The sequence below is a fragment of the Pelodiscus sinensis genome, chromosome 2 (genome assembly GCF_052426305.1).
Source record: "Pelodiscus sinensis isolate ZL-2025 chromosome 2, ASM5242630v1, whole genome shotgun sequence".
NCBI lineage: Eukaryota > Metazoa > Chordata > Testudines > Trionychidae > Pelodiscus > Pelodiscus sinensis.
Window position 1 is genome coordinate 190,711,307 of NC_143053.1, and position 14,462 is coordinate 190,725,768.

General features: G+C 40.8%; 1 protein-coding gene across 3 annotated transcripts in view; it reads left to right on the plus strand.

Annotated features, from left to right (window-relative positions):
• TOP2B (DNA topoisomerase II beta) overlaps window positions 1-14,462 on the plus strand; it is a 112,511-nt gene that overhangs the window by 70,821 nt on the left and 27,228 nt on the right. For all 3 annotated transcript variants that reach the window (XM_006134319.3, XM_075922030.2, XM_025190305.3), the window contains exons 12-21: window positions 2-159; window positions 573-698; window positions 2,764-2,874; window positions 2,964-3,069; window positions 3,252-3,361; window positions 5,645-5,737; window positions 5,832-5,946; window positions 11,367-11,488; window positions 12,234-12,382; window positions 14,096-14,327. In XM_006134319.3, the coding sequence (XP_006134381.3) occupies window positions 2-159; window positions 573-698; window positions 2,764-2,874; window positions 2,964-3,069; window positions 3,252-3,361; window positions 5,645-5,737; window positions 5,832-5,946; window positions 11,367-11,488; window positions 12,234-12,382; window positions 14,096-14,327 (1,322 nt within the window). The remainder of the gene's footprint in view (window position 1; window positions 160-572; window positions 699-2,763; window positions 2,875-2,963; window positions 3,070-3,251; window positions 3,362-5,644; window positions 5,738-5,831; window positions 5,947-11,366; window positions 11,489-12,233; window positions 12,383-14,095; window positions 14,328-14,462) is intronic.

Sequence of the window (14,462 nt, forward strand, 5' to 3'; positions counted from 1 at the left end):
GGTGGCAAACATTCTTTGGACTGCACATTGATTTTAACAGAAGGAGACTCTGCTAAATCGTTAGCTGTGTCTGGCTTAGGGGTCATTGGACGAGACAGATATGGGGTATTCCCACTCAGGGGTAAAATTCTCAATGTTCGGGAAGCTTCTCATAAGCAGGTAAGCAATACTGCCAGCCCCTAATGTTGTAGTTTTTTTTTTTTTTTGTCAGCTTCAAAATATGACTTAAAAATTGTGATATATTTAAAATAATGATGTGTGTCTTTATTGGTTTTTGGGATTTGCATTTTCAAGAGTTTCTCAGCAAATGTGAGGGCTAAAAATTTACTTTTTTATTGAAATACAAAATTTCCATTTAGTAAAATTACTTTTGGAGATGTAGGCTTTCAGAATGTATAAAATATTGCACAACTTATTAAAATCATGAGTTGACAACACTGGGGAACCCCTGAACTGAGAGACCCTTAAAAATTGGGAACTTTTGGTATAACTGGCATAAATATTAAACAAATATTAAGATATCAACACACAGTTCTTTTTTTACTCTGTGCTGAATCTCTTTTTTTATGCAGATTATGGAAAATGCAGAAATCAACAACATTATCAAAATAGTTGGTCTGCAGTACAAGAAAAGCTATGAAGATCCAGAATCTCTAAAATCTTTAAGATACGGAAAGATTATGATCATGACTGATCAGGTTAGTTTGAGAGATGCAGATTTAAAAAAACATAAAACTAAGAAATTTTAGAGTAATTGTTTTTTAATTTTTCTTGTTTTGTAGGTATCACTTTTACCCTGTCTTTGCAGAAGAACGACACAGATCTGTGTAGAAAAATTCTCCACTGTGCATGATGTTGTTTGAGGGAAAATTTCCCTGTAACCACTGTAAAGTTACAGCTGGTATCAAACAGATAACCAATTTCTGCTTTGCTATACCAGTGCAACCCTACTGATTGAAAATCTTATTTACTGTAGTGTGTATGAGAAATTATCTGACCTCACATATAAATGTGTTGGCACAGGAGTAGGGGAAAAAATGGGAGGAAGGTCAGGTTTTAGGGGAAATGGGAGAAGAAAATATCTCAGTGTCATAACAATAAGTAGCGTTCTTTTTAAAAATTGCTAAATGTTATGGGAAAATAGTGTTGGAATCCTCTTCAAAATGGCTAGTAAAACTTGCACCTTTTTGCTAGGAATAATATCAAAATACAGACAAGCTAAATCAAATAAGGATTTTTATACATATTGTGTGTTGAAGTTCATTGATGATCATTCATATTTGCATAGTACTTACTTTTTAGAAAACACTTCACAAACAATCCTTAAATACCCCTCTGAATTATTTATTTATGTATTATCTCCATTTTACATATATAAAATTGAGGGGGAAGCTAAGGTCCACATTTTCAAAAATCCTTCTGATCTAATATTTGTCTAAGGTGCTAAACTACCATAGCACTAATTGAAGTTAGTTGTGGATTCTCATGGGCCTAAATCATAGAAAACGGGAACTGGAAGGGACCTTAAAAGGTCATTGAATCCATTCCCCTGCCCTCGTGGCAGGAGCTGGTACCATCTAGACCATCCCTGATAGATGTCTGTCTAACCTCTCTCTCTCTGTCTGTCTGTCTGGGCAGCTTATTCTAGTATTTAACCAATGATTTGCCGAAGGCCACAGTAAATGAGAGATGGATTGGGCATTAGAATTCAGGGATGTTTGATTTCTAAACTTGAGCCATACTAGATCATGCTGTCTTACTAGAAAATCTATCTCATATTTTGACTAGACAGTTGAATCCTGAGTTGCAATCCTCATTCTTACAAGTTGCGTCGATTTACCTGCCTTCTTACCAATTCCAGTGGGCTTGGGAGTCAGAACAGACAAGTGGTTTTGGAGATGATCTCTATAGAGTATTCCATTTACTTACTTCTCTTGTGGCTGCTTCCCTTTCCCCCCTCCTACGCTCATCCTCTTCAGGAACTCCTTTCACAAGAAATTTCTTCAACAGAAAATAGGCTGTTTCGTACTCTCTGGCACTCTAGAACTAGTTCTGTAGCAACACAGAGGGGAAGGGGTTTTATTCTAGATATTTCCTGGTTTGTGGGCATTGATCCTTTGGCGAAGTGTCTGAGACGTTTGTCCAAAAAACAGATATCTGACAGGATCACAAAGAAAAAACAGTTTCTTGCCATTTCAACCAAAAAGGACATTTGTCTTAACGACTTGATTACCTGCATCCTGCTTCAAAGACCTTTTAAGATTTCACTTCAAAGAGAATCCTCTAAACTGTCATTCATGCTTAAATTCGACACTTTACACTCAAATTTGAATAAAGACGCTAATTATCTTACCCATTACAAAGATAGCTTCCCCAATTATTACCTCTAATATCGTTAGCTCACAGACATTTACCTCCCCTCTTTCCCTCATCCATCCCCCTTCTGTTCTGAAATTTAATTTGTCCTTTTCATATGTGTTCATTTTTTTTTTAATTGTATCCTTTGGTATATATGGTTGTGACAGTTTTCTTCCACTATTTGATCTGAGGAAGTGGGTCTGGCCCATGAAAGCTCATCACCTATTAAACCATCTTGTTAGTCTTTAAAGTGCTACACGGTCCTGTTTTTTGTTTCAGCTGCACCAGACTAACACGGCTACATTTCTACCACTATTCATCATACATTGTCTTTGTTTTTGTCCGTTCATTTGTATTGGAGCTAATATTCAGTATTTATTGATAGTGTTCTTTTTTCATATTTAGGATCAGGATGGATCTCACATAAAAGGATTGTTAATCAATTTTATTCATCACAATTGGCCATCTCTTTTGAAACATGGTTTTCTTGAGGAATTCATTACTCCCATTGTAAAGGTACAGCTGATACTGACAATAAAGATTTTTGATGTATCGTAGTAATGTTATAAAAAAGGCTGACTATGTATATTTTTGTTATTTTTAAGGCAAGTAAAAGTAAGCAGGAGCTTGCCTTCTATAGTATTCCTGAATTTGATGAGTGGAAGAAACATATGGAGAATCACAAAGCATGGAAGATAAAATATTACAAAGGTTTGTTTAAAAAAAATCATGGAGCTGAAAAAAGCAATAATTGGGTGGTATCTGCTTTAGTAAGTACTTGTAGGATTGTTTTTGAAGTTATTTCAAAGTCAGTCCCAGTAAATTGTTAGGAAACCATGACAATTCAAATAGTATGTTTATACAGTAATTTTTTTTTTCTTCTCATCATTCAGGTTTGGGTACCAGCACTGCTAAAGAAGCAAAGGAATACTTTGCTGACATGGAGAGGCATCGGATCTTATTCAGATATGCTGGTCCTGAAGATGATGCTGCCATTACACTGGTAAGAACTTTTAAAGGTCCTGTGTGCCATGTTTTATGAATGTGATCACTTGCAGCAAGTATAGTGGTCAAGAAATACCATAGCGTCCAGTGTTTGCTTATTTTATTTTTTCATTTTTCAGATTTTTTTAATGATTGAACAATATTACATTTACTCTTTAAATGTGATTAAATATATTGGTAATGGCTTTATTCTCAGCTTGTTAGTTTTGATCATCTTAAATAGCAAGGATATCAAGAAACACTGCATTTAGATTCACTACTGAAAGATCTAGGTAGCACAGAAATGCCTGCTTTGATTAAAACTCTGAAAGAGATTTCAGAACGAAAGGCTGAGTGACCAGCTAGATATTAATTGGAAACATACATTTAACTGAGCAAGTGAGGTTAGATACATAATTTTTAGTTTCCTGTGTGTGATTGTATCATTAAAACAAGAAAAGATGTTTGGGTACTGTGGCACAAAAAGAGATTAAACATTTTAAACTAATTTGGGAAAGCAGCTATATTGCCTAACCCTAAAACATTTCTGCAGGATGCATGTCACTGTGAAGTGTGTTCAGATGAGAGGTAGCTCTTGCTGGGGTTTTTTATCAACAGTTATCAGATGTAAAGGGAAATAAAAAGATACAAAAGTAGCTTTCCTCTCAATAAAGGAAAGTAGGATTAAGTAATTTAGGGGAAAGATAGGATCACTTTTCTGAAGAACACTGTTGATGTAAGAAGCCCCCATCCTCATGACTTCTGGTGGGGAATCCTCACAGCCAAGTATTAAAAACAATTCCCATTCAGAGGTTGGGCCTCATGAACATCTGTCTCACCACCTGACATTATGCAACGATATTAAAACAACTCTGAAAAGGATACTGATAATGATTTTTAATTAATTTAAATAAACGTTTTTTTAGACTTGGTAATGTGTTTTGGTGAGGGGATCGGCAAATCTGGATTTGTAGGAGGCAACTAACTCATATACACATATTTAATTTCTCTTTCAGACTTCCTGCTGGCAGCTCCCCATTTTTGTTCAAGAGTAGGTTTTTTTTTTGGAGGATGGAATTGGGAACTATGGCCTTCTAGGACTTATATAGTTAGACTACTAAAAAGAGTGGTACTGGCTTATATCAGAGCAGAATAAAATTAATTTTTAAAATTCAGATAAATAATTCAGTAAACACCCCTCAAAAATTATGAACTAGAATAGCATAGAGAACATAAATGCCACATATATTGTCTTTTAAAACATTTTTACTTTGTGCTGGAGAAGCATGACACACCTAAACGGCACAGATAAACCGACAGTTTGTGACCTGGAATTCCTCGTCCCAGATCACACATGAACAAATCATAGTTCTGACTCTTTCTACTGATTCTGTGAAAACCAAAGGCCAAATTGCTTCTTTCTATAGTAAAACTTAGACAGTTGGAGGTGAGAGGAGAGAAAAAGTTATTGATGGTAACCTACAAAGTAGGGCTGTTAACTAACATGTATTTGTGTAAATGTATAACCTCTGATTTTTTTTTTGTGGTTACACATTTGCACATGGGGGTGGGAGGGGCAGGAGCTGGTACTGGCAGGGAGCTGGCATTTTCATTATTAGAGATAGAGGGGAGATGGATTTGTGAAAGCTGATATGTGCAGGGAGCCAGCTCGAAGGCCACTTCCCATGTATACCAGCTCTCTTTCCTCCCTCCTCCCCCCCACTAGCCTCTATCAGAGGTAGCAGCATGGGGGGGCAGTACTTGTGGGGAGCACCAGTTCCCCCCCATGCTGCTGTTTCTGTGGGAGGCAGGGGGGGACAGGTGATAGCTACAGAATTCCCTAGTTATAAAGCCATTTATTTAAGCTTCATATTGATATCAGACTGTGGCTTATAGGGCCCTATCTTGCAATCTATATGAGAGAAGCTCTCAGCTACTTAGTTTGACTTGAAAGCACAGTTCTACTCTGAAAAGTGGGAATTTTTTTCTTGAGCAAGACCTACAAAACACAGCCCACTATGTGTGGATCTCAAAAAATATTGTAAAACTCAAGCATTTGCTAATCAGAGAATTAAATAATTTGATACTCTTTATATTTGTTAAAGTATAGGTTATTTTTGTGAGTGTAGGATATGTATTTAATGCCTCTATTAAACAACCATTTATAAAGATTTTTACTGTTTTTACCTTTAATAAAAGATAATTTATATTTAAAAGAACGCTGCAACATTTTACAGCGATTTATTAAAATTATTCCTATAGTGTTATATATGCTAATAGCTTGGATCTGAAATATTTACAGGCCTTCAGTAAAAAGAAAATAGATGACCGAAAAGAGTGGTTAACAAACTTCATGGAAGATAGACGACAGCGTCGGTTACATGGCCTTCCAGAGGTTAGTTCTAAATGAGAAGAGCCCAGGAGGATGATGGCTAAAATTAATGTTGTTTCAATGTTCAAATTATACTGATGTATAAATTTTCTTTTAGCAATTTCTGTATGGTACGGCAACAAAGCATTTGACTTACAATGACTTCATCAATAAGGAGTTAATTCTCTTCTCAAACTCAGACAATGAGAGATCCATTCCATCTCTTGTTGATGGTAAGTAAATATTCATGGTGATTTATGAAGCAATGCCATCTTATCTTTTTCACTTTGAAGGCTGTGACTATAGTTGAAAAGAAGTTGGCACTCTAAGAATGAAATTTTGGAATAAGTGAGAGAAATCAAAACCCTGTTTGTTTCTACTTCATTACATTGCTACTAATGTACAGTACTGAGTTACTTGTCTGAAATGAAACCAGAGGCAACTCAAGCTGTAGCTCAGGGCTATTCAACATGCAGCCCACGGGTGGGATCCTTTGAACATGGCCTTTATAAGGAGCATGCTTCACAATGGTGAGGAGTCTCCCAGGCAGGATGAGCATTGAAAGACAGAAGGTAGATGGGGCTGGCTGGAAAAGACTGGTACAGGGTGTCTGCATTTCTGGCCCCCGGAAGGAGGTGCTGGGAGTGCTGGGGAATTGTGGGAAGTGCTGGCTGCTTAGCCTTGTGGGCAGAGCCTGAGAGGTGCTGACTGGCTCACACTGGCCACGTTTGGGTCTGGTGCCATACTTAAGGCTTAATCTTTGTATTCATGCCTGTCAGTGTGAAAGAAGTTATTTGCATATATTTGCATGTATATGCAATCACATTTAAGTTGCGGCCCCCGGCATGTAGTGAGAGTAACAGGGGCTTACAAAGTTGAGTAGCCCTGCTGTAGCTTTACAGTCTATCCACTTAGCCAAACCTCATTCCTGTGCTGTGCAGATGCTCTACTTCTGATACAAGTGTTCTGTGCTTTCAGGGCCTGTATTCAGCAATATTCAATTCAAATTAGCAATTGGGAGCAGTTTAGGGTGAAAGTCCTATCATTTCACATCATGGACAGTGTTTTCAAGTCATTGGGACAATGCTGGGATCTTTTGGGAATTCTGTCAGGTTCACCACTTTTCTCTTGTGGAGTAACATGGACATGCAAAGAAGCACCCTAAACACCAAGCACTCTCCATTTGTAAAGCTCACAGCAGGAGACGGAGATCTGTGCCCATACTGTTTTCATGTACTCTTGGTCATCCAGGAAAAAGGGGCTGGGAGTTTCACAAGTGGGATATGAATTCTCCTATGCCTCAACAATAGACTTCACAGTACAGGCAGTCCCCGGGTTACGTACAAGATAGGGACTGTAGGTTTGTTCTTAAGTTGAATCTGTATGTAAGTCGGAACTGGCGTCCAGATTCAGACACTGCTGAAACTGACCGCCAGTTCTGACTTACATACAGAATCAACTTAAGAACCCCAGGCGTCCCCAAGTCAGCTGCTGCTGAAACTGATCAGCAGCTGATTCCAGGAAGCCCGGGGCAGAGCAACTCTGCCTGGGGCTTCCTGTAGTCAGCGCTGGTCAGTTTCAGCAGAAGCTGACTTGGGGACGCCTGGGGCAGAGCAGCTGGGGTGCTACTGGACCAACCCAGCAGCACCCCATCTGCTCTGCCCCAGACGTCCTGATTCAGCCGCTGCTGAAACTGACCAGCAGCGGCTGAATCAGGACCTGGGGCAGAGCAGCTGGGGTGCTGCCGGGTTGGTCCAGTAGTGCCCACGGGCGCTGCAGGACCAATCGGCAGCGCCCCAGTTGCTCTGCCCCAGAGTCCAAAACAAAAGCCTGGTCTGCTGGGGGGGGGGGGGGGAGCACACTAGCTGCGCGCCCCCCCCAGCAGACCAGGGACACGGGGAGCAGAGCCGCAGCGGCAGCGGGGTGCTGCACCTCTGAGGCTTTGCTCTGGCAAAGCCTCAGAGGCGCGGGACCCCCCCCGCGGCTGCGGCTTCAGTCCGGGTGCCTGTGGTCTGCTGGGGACCGTCCCCAGCAGACCACAGGCACCGGGTCTCAAGGGGCAGCAGCAGCGGTTCCCGCGCTTCTGAGGCTTTGCTCTGGCAAAGCCTCAGAAGCGCGGGAACCCGCCCGGTGTCCCTGGTCTGCTGGAGACGGTCTCCAGCAGACCAGGGGCACCGGAGCAGCTTACGAACGGGGCTTTTTCGCCCCGACTTCCGGGGCGAGAGAGCTCCGTTCGTAAGGGCGGATCCGACATAAGTCGGTTCCGCGTAAGTCGGGGACTGCCTGTAAAGCACAAATTGTGCTTAAGGCAGCTACACTCAGATTGCAGTTCTCATCCAGCTGCAATAGAGAACCCTTAATCAGACAACTTCTTATTTAGGTGAGAAGTCCAAGAACCTAAAGTTCCTTGCTCATAGTACTGAAAAGGGGGCTAGCCAGGCTGAGGGAAAAGATCGATTGATATCTTCTCCCTTCATGCAAGAGGAATCCTTCTCTGTTGACCTCTTCACAGATAAGAGAGAATAGCATACAATTAAAAACATATCCAAAAATCTCAAAACCCCATTAAGGATTCTGTATAAAAGAGAGTACTTGATCATGTAAATAAGGACTAGGTTGAATGGATAACAATTAATTTTGGCATTTCTCAATTTTTGAGTGCTTGACTTTGCAACCTTACTGTTCTTTTAATGTAACTTGTACATGTAATTTCTTCAGTTTTTAAATAAAGCAAACAGAGAAATTCCCTCGTGGCTCTATAGTCATTCCCACATAAGTGAGAAATTTTATACCCACAACACAAACCTCTACTTCTTGAGAAATAACAGCCGTTATTTCGAATTAACTTTAATAGTGGTTTGCATGTATAGACACTATTTCGAAATAAATTTGAAATAGCGGAGCACTTAATTCCAATTTGGTAAACCTCATTCTATGCAGAATAATGCCAAATTCGAAATAGCTATTTCAAATTAAGTGCTGTGTAGACACTTAATTCAAAATAGGGGGCCTCCAGCCCTTCCCAGGGAGCCCTGGTGGCCACTCTGGGCACAACCAGGAAAACTTACTCTCCTCTCCCCCCAGCCCCAGTACCATTAAAGGGGTAGACCCTGGCCAAAGTGCCTGTACCAGTTCCAAGCCTGCCAGCCCAGAGCCAGCAGTGTGCACCGGGGCCCCTGGCCCAGTGGCCCCAAAACATGAGCCAGCAAGCCACTGGCAGCCAGCCTTCCACCACTCCCCAGGAGCAGTCTGCCTGCTCCCAGGAGCCTGACGGGCTGGAGAAGGTGAGCGCCTTCCTGGTCCAGGGTGGAGATCATGGACCTTATTCAGGTTTGGGGGGGGATGCCCCTAACGTCCATGATCTCTGCACTAGATGGAGGAATGCGGCCGTCTATGGCAGGATAGCTGCCAGCCTGGCCACCAAAGGCCACATGTGAACCCAGGAGCAGGTTTGCATGAAAATCAAGTTGACTCAGCGAGACCTCCAACCCTGGGCCCTGAGCTTCCCCTCCCCCCTTTTCCCCTTGCTTCCCCCTTCCAGCTCCCTCCTCCCAGGTTTCTCCCTCCCGTCTCTCACCCTCTCTCTTCCCCTCTCCCACCTTCTTTTCCCAGTTTCCTCAGAGGTTCGTCCCCTCCCCCCCAGTTTTGTTCAATAAAAACCCTGTTTCTATTTTTGAACATGTGTCTTTTATTTGACATCAGGAAAGGGGCTAGGGAGGGATAAGTGGAAGGAAGTGAGAGAGAAATGGGGCACAATCCCCCAGTGGGGAGGACCGGGGTGTCTCTAGGGCTCCTGCAGGGCCTCCTGGATCCTGACAGCCCCCTGATGAATCCCCCCGGATGGCAGCCTGCAGCAAGTGCAGCCAGGCTGATGGCAACGACCCCACGAGACGCACCGGCGTGCCCGGGGCAGCTCTGGCTCCATGTGGACTAGTGCTGTGGTGTCCCGAGTGTGGGCACTCCTAGACAGAACTGCTTTGCTGTCCCTCATCGAGGTAGACAAGCAAGCAGGGAACCCTGAAAACTGTCTGTCTGGGGTGGGAGTAGGGTCCCTTTAAGCGCGGAGCTCAGTTAGCCTCAGGCAGCAGCCCCATATGCTAAATCCTAACCTGATGCCCTGCCGGCACTGGTTCCGGCCAGCCTTAACTTCGGTTCAGGGTCCACTCAGTGTGGATGCGGTATTTCGAAATAGTTGTGTGTGTGTGTGTGTGTGTGTGTGTGTGTGTGTGTAGATGCGTTTATTCGAATTAGCTTGATTTGAATTAACTATTTTGAATTAAGTTAATTCGAAATAGCGCTGTAGTGTAGACATACCCTAAAAGGGAATGACAGAGTTTGCTAATGGATTTTCCTTTGTTACTTGCTAGACAGCAGGAAAGTGTTTGGCACTCAGGAAACCTGGGTTTTATTTTGGAAGTATGTGTTTTAATGGTTACAGACACTTCTGAACCTGTCCCTACTATAGTCTTGTACCCCTGTAGGGTGGCCCTTTATCCACGTTAGCCTGTACCAGTCCCTCTCTGCTCCCAACTCCTCTCTGTTTGAGTCTATATCTTGCTCTCAGGCTGTTTGGGCACCAGCAGGGGAGCACTGAAATCACTGAGGAGACCTAGATTTCAGTTCTGGTGCCCAACACCACCACTGATCCCAGCTAGTGTAAGCAACAATTATAGGGAAAGTCCTGCTTAGTCTTGGGCTAGAGCATATTCAGTGCATATGACATTCCTTTATATGTATCTACCAGTCTCTTGCAAGTAATTGCAAAGGGAAATTTTCAGAAATAACCATATTTGGGTGGAGTTTCACGGGGGATGCAGAAGGCACCTTTCTGAATACAGAGGCAGAATTGAGATTTAGCAATATAGCATAGGGAACTATTGAATGCTGCCTATTAATAAGTTAATTGTCTGGAAACTTTTAGTTTGTATTGCTGTTCCTTTTCATCGCTTATACTTAGTTTAAGGTAAATTTGTTTTTAAATTACAGATTGGACCTCCTTGGTCCAGCACACTCGGGACCTAACTGGTTCCGGATGAGGGACTTTGTTGCACCAGGGGAGGTCTTCCAGTCCTGGGTTTGTTACTAGCCGGAGGCCAGCTAACCTCCCTCCTACTTCCGGCTGCTGCTGGCCCCACTGTCGGCCCTGCTAGAGCACCCGACCTTGCTGGGCAGCCCTAGCTCAGTGGTTTGAGCATTGGCCTGCTAAACCCAGGGTTGTGAGTTCAATCCTTGTGGAGGCCATTTAGGGATTTGGGGCAAAAATTTGTCAGGGAGGTACTTGGTCCTGCTGTGAAGGCAGGGGACTGGACTTGATGACCTTTCAAGGTCCCTTCCAGTTCTAGGAGCTAGGCAATCTTCATTTATTTATTTATTTAATTTAAGTTGCACAGGATTTCTGGCCACAAGCCCTCCACTGGGACTTTGGTCCTGCAGCGTCAGTGCTGGATGTTGCCATGTCAGAGAGTCTCGGTTAATAGAGGTTCAACTGTAAGTTTATGAATGTGCTAAATATTACATAAATGTGTTTTCATTCAACATAAAATTTAGGTCCCTTTCAAAAGAGATTATAAATTCTGTCTCTCTGAGAGCACATTTCTAATTTCAGAAAGGTGTGTGTATATGTGTATTTAAGAACCATTATTCTTCTAAACAGGTTTTAAGCCAGGGCAGCGCAAAGTTCTGTTCACTTGCTTTAAGAGAAATGATAAACGTGAGGTTAAAGTTGCTCAGCTGGCTGGTTCTGTTGCTGAAATGTCAGCCTATCATCATGGAGAAGTAAGTATGAAGGAAGAATGGAAAGGATGTATTTTTTTTAAATATAGAATATAGGTAAAAACATTTATTTTGTCAAAAGCACTTACCAGTTGACCATGAGTCTATATACAGGAGTGTTTAGAATCTTTTTAAGAAAATGAACCAAGTTGAATCCATTTTGATAAGAAAGCAATTAGTTTTATTCCTTCAAGCGCAGTCCTTTCCCATACAAAGGTTTCTAGGCTGTGGGAATATATGATGGAGAACTGAAATAGTGGACTGGAACTATGTCCTCAGTCATGCCAATGTATACCTGACCATGTTTTAAACTTAGCCAGGAAAGATGCATTGTTCTTATGCAAAAGTAAACAAATTAAAATGGACTTCCATGGTCTCTTTCCAGAACATTTTGGAATTCTCCGTGTTTAATATCATTAAAGAATTTCTGATAAAATATAGTTTTCTAGCCTTTATGGTATTTATCAGACATATTGGCAATACTGCCAAAAGACTAGCTTTGTCAAAATATAAATATAAAAATACCTGTTCAAAAACATCATTCTATGGGAGAGAGAATGCAATATTGTAACAATTTGAATGACAGAGTCACTTTTTGTGTAACAAATTTTTCAGCAAGACCATGTTTGAAATCAGTAGCATGAGTTGTGCATTATCTGACAAGGAAAATATTTTCTGCTAGCTTGATAAGGGAAGAATACAATTTCTTAAACTGAATAGTTAACAATGTGTTTGTATTTTCTTCCAGCAAGCATTAATGATGACTATTGTCAATTTGGCTCAGAATTTTGTTGGAAGTAACAATGTTAACCTCCTGCAGCCGATTGGTCAGTTTGGTACCAGGCTACATGGTGGCAAGGATGCTGCGAGCCCTCGTTATATTTTTACAATGTTAAGGTAAAAGCTTGCTCAAAACAAATTAAACTAAAAACATATAGAACCAAATTTTCAGATTGCCTTTGTTACTGCACTGCAAGTTTTGCAAGCAGGTATTTGTGAGCATTTATGTATGAGACAGTGAAAATCAAGTGTGTGTGTGCTCAAATTCCTAATTTATGTGTGCAAATACATTTTTTTGCGAGTACAGATTTTCCTGCTAATTTTGTGAGAATAGTACTTGAGAACTTTTAAAAAGTTAGCTCTACAAATTTACTTTGAATCATAAGATTATAGGTTGAAAAGGTATATCATCCAGTCCAGTTGTCAGTCTTCAACAATGGAATTATGGGATTTCATGCTCAGTGTCTTTCTGCTTCCACATAAAATAAGTTATCCTTTTACCCATGAATTTATTTCTATATGGCAGTCTTACAACTCTATATTTGTTTTGAAAGTCAAGCTGCATTGTTTTCTTCTTTCACATGGCCAGAGTTAAGATCCTGAAAACAAAATTATGATCTCAGTTGCACCCTTGCAACTATAACATAAACTAATGGAGTTTTCTAAGTTAATTGAGACTTAGGGTACGTCTAGACTACAGGCTTTTGTCGACAGAAGTTTTGTCGACAGATACTGTCGACAAAACTTCTGTCGACAAAGAGCGTTTACACTACATTCAGTTCTGTCAACAAAGCAAGCTGCTTTGTTGACATGGTAGTGTAGACGCAAAGGACAGTTTACATGCAATAACACCTTCTGTCGACAGAAACTCTGTCGACAGAAGGCGTTATGCCTCGTAAAATGAGGTTTACCAGCGTCGACAAAACTGCTGAGTTCTGTCGACGTTATGTCGACAGAACTCAGCGGTAGTGTAGACGCAGGTATAGTTTTGTCGACAAAAGTCCACTTTTGTCGACAAAACTGTAGTCTAGACACACCCTTAGTCTAGTTTAGTAGACAGAATTTGTTCCTTATAGTTCCCTAGTATTTTGTCTAGTCTAATTGTAAATGTTACAAGCTATATGGCTCCTATCATTTCTCTTAATAAGTTATTTCACATTGATATTGAGCCTTACTTATCTTCTGTTAATTGAATTAGATTATTCTAATTATGTCCCCTTCTGTATGAATATTGGCTCACTTTCACATATAAATGTTTCTGTTCTACAGCACTGTCACTGATTTAGTATGTTCTCTGGTTCATTTGATCTATACATGCATGAAAACTGATTTTCTTAGTTCGTTGTGCATAATGGCAAAGGGTTCACTGATGAAACCTCTGTTTGCAAAGTGTTCCATGGACTGCTGTTGGGGCTGTCATGCCTACAGTTAAGCTTGGCTTTTTTGGTTAGATTTGAAATGATGAATATTGCTGTTTGTTTGCTTGATGTATTTCTAGTCTTTTGACTAGTGATAACAAAATACGTAAGTTCTGAGTTTTTTAAAACACAGAAATTCAGTATACTAAACATTGGTTGGTAAGAGAGATACATACATATAGGCACAAAAAAGAACACACATTTATTATGAACAGATTGTTCCACTGTGGAGGTTCAATAGTATTTCTGTCCTCGTTTCAGAATACAGTATTTTCAGCTTCCTAACAATTAAATAGAGAGAAAATAAATTTGTAATAAAATGAAATTTGGATCCACTAATCTTTATAGTATAACAGGTTTTTGACTGACCAGACACTTGTTTAATTCTGTTGTTTTCTTCTTTTTTTCAAAGTCCGTTAGCGAGGCTGCTTTTTCCTGCAGTGGATGACAACCTGCTGAAGTTCCTTTATGATGATAACCAGCGTGTAGAACCAGAGTGGTATATTCCCATCATTCCCATGGTTTTAGTAAATGGTGCTGAGGGAATTGGTACAGGATGGGCTTGTAAACTTCCTAACTATGATACCAGAGAGATTGTGAACAATGTCAGACGAATGCTAGATGGCTTGGATCCCCATCCTATGGTAATGTAACTCACAGTGTATGCTACTGTTTTTGTATTTCCTAAACAAAGCTGAGTTTTGTATTTATAAAGAACATCTTATATCACTTTGGAAACACATCATTGCCAAATGATTACTGCCTCTAGAGAGGAATTA